This window comes from Gracilinanus agilis, chromosome 5 (genome assembly GCF_016433145.1).
Source record: "Gracilinanus agilis isolate LMUSP501 chromosome 5, AgileGrace, whole genome shotgun sequence".
NCBI lineage: Eukaryota > Metazoa > Chordata > Mammalia > Didelphimorphia > Didelphidae > Gracilinanus > Gracilinanus agilis.
In genome coordinates, this window is record NC_058134.1 from 309757698 (window position 1) to 309770220 (window position 12523).

General features: G+C 57.5%; 1 protein-coding gene across 3 annotated transcripts in view; it reads right to left on the reverse strand.

Annotated features, from left to right (window-relative positions):
- TEF (TEF transcription factor, PAR bZIP family member) overlaps positions 1–12067 on the reverse strand; it is a 36736-nt gene extending 24669 nt beyond the window's left edge. For 2 of the 3 annotated variants that reach the window (XM_044678028.1, XM_044678026.1), the window contains exon 1: positions 11907–12067. In XM_044678028.1, coding sequence (XP_044533963.1) covers positions 11907–12009 — 103 coding nt within the window. In that variant the 5' untranslated portion in view covers positions 12010–12067. Of the gene's footprint in view, position 1; positions 236–11906 lie in introns of those variants that run through there. The other variant, XM_044678027.1, reaches the window with a different exon arrangement.
- Between the last annotated feature and the right edge of the window lie 456 nt (positions 12068–12523).

The window sequence follows — 12523 nt, forward strand, 5'->3', positions numbered from 1 at the left end:
CCGAGCCTCGCCTCGCGCGGCGGGTTCTCCATCAGCTTCTTCAGCGCCAGGGGGAAGGGGTCCGGGGGGGCCCGCTCCGCAGTCGTCACCTCCCGCCCCGGCCCCGCCTCGGCCTCCAGCGGAAGCTTCTTTTCGGCCCCGCCGTTGTCGGACATGGTGGCCCGCGTCGGGCTCGGCTGCAGATCCCGGGCGAAGGCGCCGTGAGGAGCCGCCGCTGCTGCCGCGAGACCCCACTGCGCAGGCGCACACAGCCGCTCTCCCCTCCCCCGGCTCCCCAAGCGCTCCGCCACATTCATTATTCAGAAGGCGAACCCCCGCGGCCCGAGGCCTGGCCGCGTGATGGTACCGCCCCCGGAGGGCGGAGCGAGCGCCACTCCGCACGCTGATTGGTGCAGCGGCCGGGGGGGCCGCGAGGCACGTGCGGGGCCAGGTGAGCAGCGACTCCGGAGGCCCCGCCTCCGGCAGTTGATTGGGTCCCATGGACGCAAGTGTCAGCAGCTGGAGCTTCCTTGGCTCCTCGGCTCCCTCCCCTACGGCGCTCCCCTTACCCTCCCCCCACCCACTCCCGTGCCTCTTAACCCTGGGGCCCCGCTGCCAAGGGAGAGCCAGGCGGGGCAGAAGGAGAAGACTTTGGGGCTCGGGCCGGGAGCCAATCAGCAAGCTGGCCGCGGAGAGCCACTGGACTGGGTCACGTGGAGCCGCAGCTGTCCTCGGCGCGGGGGTGAAGGGGTGGAGGAGGAGAAAGAAACAGGAGCAGCCAATGGAATGCGGGGGAGGGGCCGGCGAACTCGTGGCGCCGCACGTGCACGAGGAGGCGGGGCCGAGGTGGTGGCTGGGGTCCAGAGGATAGCGGTGGAAGGGGAGGAACGAACGTACCCCCTACCCCGCCCCGCTCCGTGCTCCCCGTTGCTCCCGGCTTCTCCCCCACCCCAGGCGTGCACAGCATTTTCTCCATCCCCTTCCGTTCTCCTGCCTGTTACTGGCCCGTTTCACCAAGGAGGAAACAGAGGCTCTTCCCACCCCTGGCTGCCTCTTACACCGCAGGGCCCTTGGGCTGGGATGGCGGAAAAGCCACCTATTGACTGGCAGAGACCGCGGGGAGACTACTTAGCTCCAGACAAGCCGGGGCCCCCGGGGGAGGGGCGTCAGGCCACATCCCATCCAACAGCCGCATTTGCCGGCTGAGGCAGAAGTTGAACTCAGGTCTTTGGGACTCGGGAATCCGCCTCCTCCCGGCCACCTTCCTGCCCACGTGCTGCCACACAGGACAACTGGTTCAGAGCCGAAAGGGATCTCGCTCTCAATTCCTCTAAGCCCCATTTTACAGAAGAGAGAAAATGAGGCCAAGAGAATGTGAGTGACTTATCCAAAGTCACACAGGTCGTTATTAGGTAGAAGAATCGGGATTTGAACCCAGGTCCTCTGATTCCAAAGCCTAACCAGACTTTAAAGTACCACCATTCACCAGGAGAGCACTGTGCACAGTGTCCACCTCGGGGTCCCACAGACATGTCCAAAGGAGCTCATTCCCCCTGCCCAGGGCCACCAGCATTCAGTCCTGGTCCACACCCCAGCTCTCCCTCCCTCCACCCCGGGGGGCCATTCTCTCTTCCGACTCCAGTTCCCAGGCGGATGTTCCTCAAATGGAAGGAAGTGACCAGCGACCTCTCCCTCAGGAGCCTCCTCCCTTTCCAGGCTGCCCGTCTCTGGCCTTCATACTTTCCGCCCCGGAGCTCCCCTTCCTCTGTCTGGAGGGTCCTGGCCCCCGAGGGAGCACAGAGCTTCTCCTGGAGTCCAACCTTCCTCCTGGTCATCTCTTGGAACCGCTCGCCTCTGTGCTCCCTCGGGGGCCAGGACCCTCCAGACAGAGGCTCAGACTTCCCAGGACAGGCCCAAGACCTGGCCGCCTCCTGGGTGCCCTTTGCCAGGCTCCTTCCAACGAGTGTGAATGGCCGAATTATGGCAGAGACAGTGGCAACAGGACCAGGGATTCAGAGGAAGATGAGGCTGGCTCCCGCAGGGCTCCCAACACACAATTCCCCGTCTCCCAGCCCATCTCCCCATTCCTGGGCTGGCGAAACGGGCCTGAGGCCTAAGCCCTGTGGGCAGCAGCATTATCTCCAAGGCTAGCTTGGAGCAAGAGGCAGTTTCCAAAATGTGGTGGAGCAAAAGGATTATTGGGAAAGGATGGCACCGTGAGAATAAGGGCAGCCACACTGCCTGCCGGAGAAAGCCAGAGGACTTATGGGAAGACCTGGACCAGACTCTGCCTTGGAAGAATGCTGGCTATTGCTAAGGGCCCGCATGGACGGTCCTCTGCCCTCAGGAGACAGCCCAGCCTAGACTCAGATCCAGAGAGGGAGGCAGGAGGATGGGAGGAAGCACCCCCAACATTCACTGGACAGCTCTGGCACTTCCCTCTCCCATGACTCCCTGACCCTCAATCCCAGGTCCTTTGCCTCTGAGTCCCATAGATCTGGCCAAGTCTATGGAGGGATGCTTTATAGAAGAACAGAAAAAGACCCCCAGCCCCACCGGGCAGGAGATCCAGGTTCAAATCCCTCCTGTGACTTGGTGGTGGTGATGAGCAATTCCCTTCATGCCTGCCTCCCAGGTGTAGTGTCAAACTGAGGAAAATGTAAATAACGTTTGAACTACTGCCTCCATCCCAGGCCGGGCTTCTCAGATCCGTGGGATCCTTGGAGGGAGAGCTGGGAAGCTCTAAGGGGAGAAGAGCCTGGACGGAGAGAGCTGAGAGAGCCAGGGAGTGGGGCGGTTTGGCTGGAAATCATCTCCCTGACTGGAGGAGAGAGAAACAGACACATTCCAAGGCAGTGAGAGACAGACAACTTCCAGAAAGAGAGAAAGGAGAGACAGAGACAGAGAAACCCTTAAAGTACCTAAGTGCCAGACACCATCCTTGGCACCGAAGACACAAATCCAGAACCTTGCCTCAAAGAGCTTCCATGTCCATGTGAGTCCCCGTGAAACTCTGAGCAAATCCTTTCCCCTGTCTGGACCAAAGTTTCCTTCTCTGTAAAATGGGGTGCTCAGACTCCCTCTGTAAGGACCCACTCCAGCTAGATGGTAGCCTGACCATCTGTGAATGGTTCTACTTCTCAGTGATCTCCTCCCCAACTCAGGTTGGGAATTCAGTTGAGTTGGGGGGGGGGGGCCTGGTCTGGGCAGCAAATGGGGCAGCCACTAGCAGGCCCAGAGTTCCACATCATGGCAGCCGGTTGTTTATCCATAGTGTTATTCTTGAGTTTAAGCTCAGAAGAGCACTGAGGCAGTCATAAGTCATTAGAGCAGCCTGGGAGCCATTGGCCAATTCCATCGCAATGAGCTGCAGATGGCATCTAAGTCTCCCGATGATGTGGCAGATATCCTTCTGACGGGCATTTCTGCACCTTCCTGAATGGCTCCTAACTCCCTAAAGAGCCCTCATCCAGATGGTAATAATGCCAAACCCGAGACAATGATCAGCAAGCTTTCATTTGGCCTAAAGGCGGCCAATTACCTATGTTCTCAGCATGTACAGAAAACCAGGCTTTGCCCACAGTAGGGAGCTTGGAAAATATTTGGAGAAAATGTTCGCTGGAAGGGCTACCAATGAAAACTTCTCTTGTTCCAAGCCCCAGGCAGTCATTCGCCTGCTGCAATTCTAAACACAAGGCAGTACATTGGCTCTCCTCTGGAAACACTGAAAAAGAGCCCCAGCTTTCTGGGAAGTGGGTCCCTGACACTGCTGCTGGCCCAGGAGCAAACACTGATTGAGGTCTCCTCTGTCACTCCCCAGTCACTGAGGATGCTGGGAGCCAAGGAACATGGCCTGTGCCCTCCAAGAGCTCATATTAGGCCTTCCCAGGTCTAGGACTATGAAGGACTTCTGAAGCCATCTAATCTGACATACAGATGAGGAAACTGGGCTCCTTGGAGTCAAATGACTAAGGGCCGAAGTAAGATTTGAGCCTAGGCTGTCTGCCTCCAGAGCCGCAGCGCTACCTCTAATACTACTTGACCAAAGGTCCTAAGACCACCCACCAGGCAGCTAAGTGATGAAGCGATTAATGTGCCAATCAGGGCTTGGGTGTCCTGACTGGTGGAGGGGGAGAGGGAGAAATGCAAGACAAAAACAAACTGGTTTCTGACCTCAAGCAGCTTACATTCTCTGGGATCCTTGAGCTCTGGATCTGGGCACTGAATTCGAGGATGCTCAGGGCTTCCCCTGGAAAGGGGAGCAGCGCTGGCTCCCTCTTACCCACAGTTCATTGCTTTCCTTAGTTGGGTTGGATCCTGGCTTCAGTTCCATCCCCTCCCAGGGCCCCAAGTGTTCTGATGGAGTGTTGCCATCCCCCAAGGCTTTTTGAAGAACCTGAGAACCACTCCTCTGCCACCCTGTCCCTACTTGCCTTTCTCCCTCTTTTGTGCCCTGCCAGTCTTACCCCCATTCTCTTCTCTTGGTTTCCCCCATGGTGCTCCATGGTCCTCCCCCAACACACACACACACACACACACACACACACACACACACACACACCATGAAGTGGAGGGGAAGGGAAGGCATCCCCCAAGGCTCCATCCTGGGTCTCATCCCTCTCTCCTCACTCTTGAGACCCTCATTAGCCTCCCATGGGTTCTCTTCCTCTCTCTACAGGTGACTGACTGCCAGGCAGGAATGTCTGGAGTCAGCTTGGATTGGCTCCCAGAGCCCACTGTTCAGTTGTCAGTGGGAGCATTTCTACCTTGGAATCTGGCAAATGCTACCAGCTAAGGCTTGCTTGCTTGTTTTGCTGGCTGTCTAGACTTAAGAAGTGATGGAGGAAATGCTAAGAATAATGCAGGTTAAACTGAAGAATATGTCATGGGGCCATGTTGTTAGACACTACCGGGATGCCCCTGCTCTCATGTCTGTATGTCCACATAGCCCATCTCCTTGCTGAGCTCTGGGCCCTGTTTGGCCAGCTGCCTACTAGACATTTTGACTTGGTTTCCCATCAGCACCTCCATCTCCTCATGTCTAGAAGGGCACACATTGTCTTTCCAGATTCCCCCGGCTCTACCACAAGTGCCACTTTCAGAAGCAGCAAACTTCTATCATCCAGCTTCACCAAATCAACTGCCAATCAGCCTTGGGTCCTTCCTTTCCCCCCTCATTTTAAGGCTCCCAATTCTGCACTCTGCTCCCGTCACATGACTCCCATCTATCCCCTTCTCTCCCACAGCCACCCCACCAGGACAAGCCTTGGGTCCACCAAAGTGGCTGCCTTACTTTCAATGTTAGTTGTCTCTCCTTTGATGCTGAGGATTTCCACAATGCTTTTATACAGGTTGGCCTCCTCATGAGTGTCCATCTCCCATCACTCAACAAGCATGACTAAAGAAACGCCTCTGCCAGCCGCTCTACAGAGCTGTCAAATGACTCTTCCTAAGAGAGGCTTGACCATGCTGATCCCCTGCTCAAAATTGTTCACCAGCTCCCTATTGCTCAGAACTAAAATGCAGCTCTTTAACTCAGTCTTTAAACCCCTGGTGGGCTGGACCACACTTGACGGGTCTTTTTTCATTCTGAACATTTGTTCCAGACAACCTGTTCATTTTGTCCAAACTCTATATTTTGTCCCCTCCTCTTGCCTTTTCGAAGGATGTCCCCCTCTTTACCACCCCCCCCCAGAACCGACTCCTAGCTTACTTCCAGGCCCAGCTCAGGCAAAGGCACACACACACACACACACACACACACACCCCTGCTAGTTCCCTCTCCCCCCTCAAGTTCTCTTGTAGCTCCCTTTCTGGGGAGATGATGAATCCAGGCTCCCCTTCCTGCAGTCAAATAGGGGCTTTTAGTGAACTGACTTAGTAGGTACTTTATAACAAATGTTTGAGGAACAGAATTAAATGCCCATTGAGATGGGCCTCGAAATCCCTTGCCCCTTCCTGCCCTAATTTAAGGTTTTCTTCCCATGAAGCTCAGGGGCCTGACAAAGCTCTCCTCATAAGATGACATCCCTGGAGGGCTCTCCTGGCTTCAGAAGAACTTTCCCTCTCTGGTCCCTGATAGCCAAACATCCACAGTTAGAGCTTAATTCCTTTAGCTGAAGATTTTGCCAGGCCTACTAAAATAAAACTGAGGCCTTATCTTCCTGCAGTGAACACACCCATCATTTCCTCAGACTTCTCACAAAAGTCCCCAGACTGGGCTAAGCAGGACAAGGGATTATGGGTCTCATTTTACAGGCAGGAAGCTGAAGCTCAGCAAAAGGCAATTCCAGGTTCAAGGTCAGCCCAGGAGAGCAGGTGGCAGCCCCCCAGCTTGGGCCTTCCCTTTCTACTCCAATGAAAACCCCAAAGCCCTGGGAGGTGAAGGCTTAGCGTGGCCAGCTTAGTGTGCTCACTTACACTGCAGGGGTCTTTTCCTGAGAGGAGGTTCTTTCAGGGCTTTTCCTGAGGGGGAAAAGGAGGGAGAAAGCATGGGTGGGTGGGGGTGTCATAAAATGAGATCAGGGCCTGAGTCAAGCTTCATCTCACTCCCAGAGGCCAAGAGGAGTGAATCGTTGGCAAGGTCAGAGGTTAGGACTCCTCTCTGCCTCCCCCTCTGGAGAATGTTAAATCTAAATTCAAGAATTTGGGTTCAAATCCCAGCTCTGTTCCTTATTGGCTCTGTGACCTAAGATAGGCCATTTTCCTTCGGTCCTCAGTTTCCTCTTTATAGAATGAGGGAGTTGGACTCCTTTGAGTGTCTTTCCTGGGTTTTGTTCTGGATCTGAGACTGTAAGCAGGACATTTCCAAGCTGCAGCAAGACCAGAGTGCAGTTACCAGGATGGCAAGGAGAGCTGGAAATTGTCAATGAGTCAACAAGAATGTACCGAGTACCTACTATGTGCCAGACCCTGTGCCAAGTACTGGACCAAACTATAAGAGGATTGTTTGAAGAAACTGCAACTGTTTAGACTGGAGAAGAGAAAACTGAGGCCAGTGGGCTGATGGTGGCCGTTTTGTGGATGTGGGATTCCATCGCTGGTGCGAGAGATCGTAGCTTTAGAGCTAGAAGGGACTTCTGAGGTCATCGAGTCCAAGCTTTCAAGTGAAGTCAACAAGCATTTATGAAATCCTTTCTAAGTGCCAGAGCTTTCCTTTTACCCAGAAAACTGAGGCCCAGAGAACAACAGCTCAGAGCGATATGGCACTTTGAAAGCTGCAAAGCCGTTTTCGGACATTATCTCCTTCGATGCTCGCAGCCACACCGTGAAATAGGGGAGATTGGCTGAGTTGTCTAGCTGGTAGGTGTCTGTGGTGGGGTTTGAACCCAGGTCTTCCTGGCACCATACCACATTGCCTCGACTTGTTCTGTTTGTTCCTGGGGAGTAAAATTAGGAGCGATCTCTACAGGGCGGAGGGCGATTCCAGCTTCATGTAAAGAAAACCTTAATCACTGGAGTGCTCTGTGAGTGGTACAGGCTGCCTCAGGAGGTGGGCAGCTCCCTGGGTCTCCAAGCAGAGCTTCTGGCCAATGTTTTAGTGGGAATTCTGACTTGGCACCCTTGGAGATCCTTTCCAGCTCTGAGGTTCTAGGATCCCTGACGAGGGGTCCCCTGGTCTTCGCTTGAAGGCCCCCAGTGTGTCGATTCGCATCCCTTTGGGGGCCGCTGTGGCTTTCCAGAAGTTTCTGCCACTGAGCTAAATCCAATCTGCAGCTCCCCGCTGGCTCCCTGTCCTCTGGTCTACCAAAAGATGCCCAGTCCTTCTCCGGAAATGAAGCACCTCCGGGCTGTGCCGCTTCCCCCGAGCCCCTGCCCCGGGCCCGGTGCCTTCTGGAGCCCATTCCCACCCAGCGCCAGCCAAGCAGAAATTCTCAGGCTGGATCCTTTGAGGGGCCTCTTTCGCCTTGTCTACACTTGTCCCCGGAGCACGTTAGCACTTCCCACCTCTCACCCAGAATGGAAGCTCCCTGGGGCAGACCCAGTGAGGAGTTGAGAAGGCAATGTTGCAGAGCAGACAGAGCTGAACTTGGGGCCAGGATGATGAGTTCAAATCCTGCCTCAGCCACGTACTAGTTGTGTGACTCTCCCCCTTCCCTACCTCCTCCCCTGTAAAATAGGGATTATAGTAGCATCTACTGTGTTGGTGTGAGGACCAAATGAGCATTATTAATTATTATTGTTATTATGTGCTGAAGAGGGAGAGCCAGCCCTGTGGGGCAACTTGGGTTCAAGTCCCATTTTTGACACACGTGGGTGAAATGACCCTGGACAAGCCACCGAAGTCGCTGTCCTCAGGCAGCAGCATCAGTAGAGGAGTCCCCGGCGCTGGGAATTCTCGCTGCCACGCGGTCCCACGAGGCCAAAGCACGACTGTAGCAAGACGAATAGGGCAGACGTGGAGAGCCGTAACCCACCTGCCCAAAAGCTCCCGCTAAGGCCGTAAAGGGGGCCGAGACCCGAAGGGTTGCCAACCATGGCTCTGGCCCACGGAAGGGAGAAAGGAAGAAGCAGCCGCATGCAGCGGAGGGAACAGCCCCCCGGGAGAAGCCGATGGAGGAGGGACGCTTCCCTACGGGAAACTGGGCAAAGGAGCCCAGAACCCAGCACTGGCAAACGGGCTGCTCAGAGAACTGCCCTGGCCCGTGGGTGGATCAGGTGACTTGCTGGGCAGCAGCTCTGCTCTGAGGCCGGAGGCCATGAGGGTGGAGGGGGGTGTCTACCTAACAGACACTCCCCCCCCAAAGGCCTGGCCAGTGGCCAGAAAATTCGGCCCAGGCTTGGAGATGGGGGCCGGGCGGACGTCCCCAGGAGGGCCCTTCGACCTGGAAAAGGGAATGACCCGATGCTTTCTGCCTGTGCCAGGGTGACTGAAGGGTGCCCGACGCCACCTGCTCCTTATCTCCCTCCCACGTGGCCTTGACCCTGGGGTTCTCTCACGTGGCAGCAGAGCCCAGTTGTTTACTCGCCCTCGCTGGGCAACAGGAACCTCTCCCCTCTTTATTCCTGCCTCGGGGAGGGGCAGCAGAAGGCGGACCAAGGCAAGGAGAGCGGGGGCTGGGAGGGGAGGAACCCAAGACTGTCCAGGGGTCAGAACTCACCACCTCTCTCAGGCTTCCTCACTTTGATTTCTCAGGGCTTTGCTTGCTAGGAGGGGAAAGATGTTTGCCGCCCCCATTTTAAAGATGAATAAACTGAGTAGTGCATGACCTTGGACAAGTCATCAGATTAAGGAGAAATGAGGTCTACACCCTGAGCTGGAGGACCTGGATTCGAATCATGCTTCCGTTTCCTCAACTGTAGGATGAGAGGGTTGGACGAGAAACTTTCTAGTTTTTTTTCCAGCTTGAGATGGATGATGGAAGGGTCCGGAGGCCTGTCCCCTCTCGGCCTCAGTTTCTGGGATCAGCCCGGATGACCTCTGCTCCCACAAGCTGGTGGCCCCTGGGGCTCCCTATGCTCTGGGCTGTTCTGGGATTGTGGGCATCCGGCCTGGTCCCAGTGTGCCCAGAGGGCATGGAAGGAGCAGCTAGAACCCCATTCCTGGTCCCAATCCCGGCTCTTTCTCATCATTCCTGTATGTGGTTAGTTGGGGTGCCTGCGAAAGCCAAAGGGAGAAGCCCCAGCAGTGGGGAGGGCTCGGGGGCCCGGACGAGGCCGTCTATGCCTTCTCCAAAGTGGTCGGAAGGTAGTTCCCTCCAGCTGAACACAAGCTCCCTGAGGGCAAAGCCTGTGCTTTTGCCTTTCCTGGGACCCTGAGAGGGAAGGCGGAAGATTTCAATGCTGGTTGACTGACTCACTCACTGACCGGCTCGCCCAGATTCTCACTTCTCAGTCACCCAGCAGGACAGTCCATTCGAATCCAAAGCTGCTGAGCTCTGGCAGCTCTAGCCAATGGCCGCGGGTGAGGCTTCACCCCAAGGGACACACCAGAATCTCGGACGCTTACCAACTGGTAACGCATGACCCTGGACAAGTCACTTGACCTCTGTTTGCCCAAGGTCCCTTCTAGCAGAGCAGATGCCAATGAAAAGGCAAGAGAACTGATTTACACGCGCAGATGTTGTTTTCTCCTGACAGAAGGGCAGAGACCATCCAGGAGGGCCCTGGTATACAGCAGGCCTTTAATAAATGCTTGTTGAATTGAATGAGCCCATTTTATAAAGAAGGAAAGGAAGGCTCAGAGAACTGCACGTCTAAGGGCCAGCAAGCTCTCCAGGCAAGAAAGGAAGAGCGAGCCCAGGGCTCTCTCCTCGGGGCGCTCGCTCTCCTCAACAAGATCCCCTAAAGCTGGGAGGGGGAGAGGAGCCTCTGGCAAAGCCCCTCTATGAGGTCTGCAAGGCAGCCGATAGGAAGTTTCCTTTAGGTGGGTGCCAGCCGCCTGGAGACAGCCCTGATCCTCCGCCGTCCTATGGAGTCCGCCGTGCCGGGGAGCGCCGCGCCACGTTTATGCCTGCGCATCCTTTTCTTCTGCCCAGAGCCCTGGCCGCTCAGAGGACACCCAAGCCCCGTCCAGCCCGTCCGGGCGTCCAGGGACCGAGAGTCCAGCGTCTCCCAGAACTCCTCCCTCGCCTCTCCTGGGCACTACCCAGATGGGAAGATTCGTCCCTTTCTTGCCGCGCCCTGACATCTCTCCTCGGGAAGGAGATCCGCACCTCCCACCTGTCCAAGTTAGTGAATGGCAGCCGTGCAGGCATCGAGGGGGGCCAGGGGAGAATCTGCTCACTGGCGGCCTTCGCCCAGCTCCCAAGAGTCAAGGTGAGGGCTGGAGCCTGGGAAGGGCCCTCCTGGATGGTCTCGGCCCTTCTGTCAGGAGAAAACGTCCACTTGCCTGCTCTCGGCAGGGAGGTGGTGGGTGACGGGTGCGGAATGGGGCATTCTGGCAGAGCGGCGCAATATTTTGCTCCACTGGACTCTTATTACTACTGGAGGAAGGAGGGGATAGGCGGAGAGGCCTTAAAAATCCGCAAACCTTTTTGGGGAAAGATCAGGCCTGGATATACAGGCTGCGGAGCCCGCGCCCAATCGCCGGGTGTTCGTGAAGCTCCTACTCTGTGCCAGGTGCTGTGCTGGGTGCTGGGACACAAAGGAGGCACGAAGGCTGCCCTCGGGGGGCTCCCAGGCCTGTGGAGGAGCCAGCTATATTTAGGGGTACGGGCGCCTCATACACACACACAGCGCCTGGGGGTCCTGGAGCCCTCCCAGAGCCCCCGGCCGGCACAGCTGCCCGCCGCTGGCTTTTCCCCTCTAGTGTCGGCCGACCACACGTCCCGTTTCTCCGCTACTGGAGAGTTTGCCAGAAGTGGCTCCCCAGCACCCCTGGCAGGCGGGCACACAGTAGGACGAGGCTTGGCCTTCCTTCAGGAGGCTCCAGAGGCGGGAGGGAGGCCGCTGTGCCTCGGGACGCTCCAGCCACTTAACTGTCCCCCCCTGGGATTCCCGCCTGAGATCTCCCCAGGGCGCCAGGCCCGGGGCTCCTGGGGGTGTCCTGCGCAGGGCGGAATGCGTGCAGGGGCCAGGAAAGCTCTCGCCAGCCTCCAGGTGGACTCAGACTCCAGGCTGGGGAGGCCCCTCGCAGGCTGCCTCCCTTCCTCTCCCTGTGTTTGGCTGAGGTATCCTAGGAACGGGTCCTCCCGGCCGTAGGGCCCGTTACATAACAGCGTCCCAGCTCGGGCTGCGCCTCCCGCCCTGGCCCGCCCGGGCTCGGCAGATGGTAATGGCTCTGGTGCCCCATGCCAGCAGCCCCAGGTAGCCGGGCACCTCCCCATCCTGCCCGTCTTCCCTCTTGCCAACTGAGCCGAAGTCAGGTGGGCAGTGCCAAGCAGCCAGGCAGCTCCGGCTCGGCATTATGCACCTGGGTACCCGCCTCCTCCCAGCACATGGGCATCAAGATGCCAGCAGAGACACGGGGCTCCCGGGACGCCTACCTGTCCTCCGGTCAGCCCAGGGCAGGGAGTGCTCCAGCAGCGACTTCAGGACCTCGGGCATGTCCATGGCAGGAGCCAGCCCAACGCGCTCGCAGCTCGCCATGGTCCTCCGAGGGGGGAGCAGGAGCGAGCAGCTCGGAGAAGCCGCCGAGCAGCCGGAGAGCCTCAGGGTGACAGCGAGAGGGAGAGGGAGCAGGCGAGGCAGCCAATAAGCCGCAGAGGCTGCTCAGCCCTCGCCTTCCCACCCCCGCGCCAGCTTGGGCTGCCTGGCGGGCCTGGGCACCGTGCCAGGAGCAGCACGTGGAGCTGGCCATGGCCAATCCCACCGCGGAGAACAGGGCCTGTTATCTAACTTTGCAAAGGAAGTTTGGCTGCTCCCAGGTCAGAGAGCTGCAGCCGGCACGCTCACGCTCACGCTCACGCTCACGCTCACGCTCACGCTCACGCTCACCCTCTCGCCCCGGGACCTGCACCCACGGCACGCACAGAGCCCCCCACCAGCCAAGCACACGCAGGTGCCCAGGCTCCAGGGAGGCAGCGCAGCAGGCAGCCCCCTGGGAACGGGTGCCTGTGTTTGGGGGTTACTGCGGACGTGGGAGCCCAGAGCTGTGGACGCT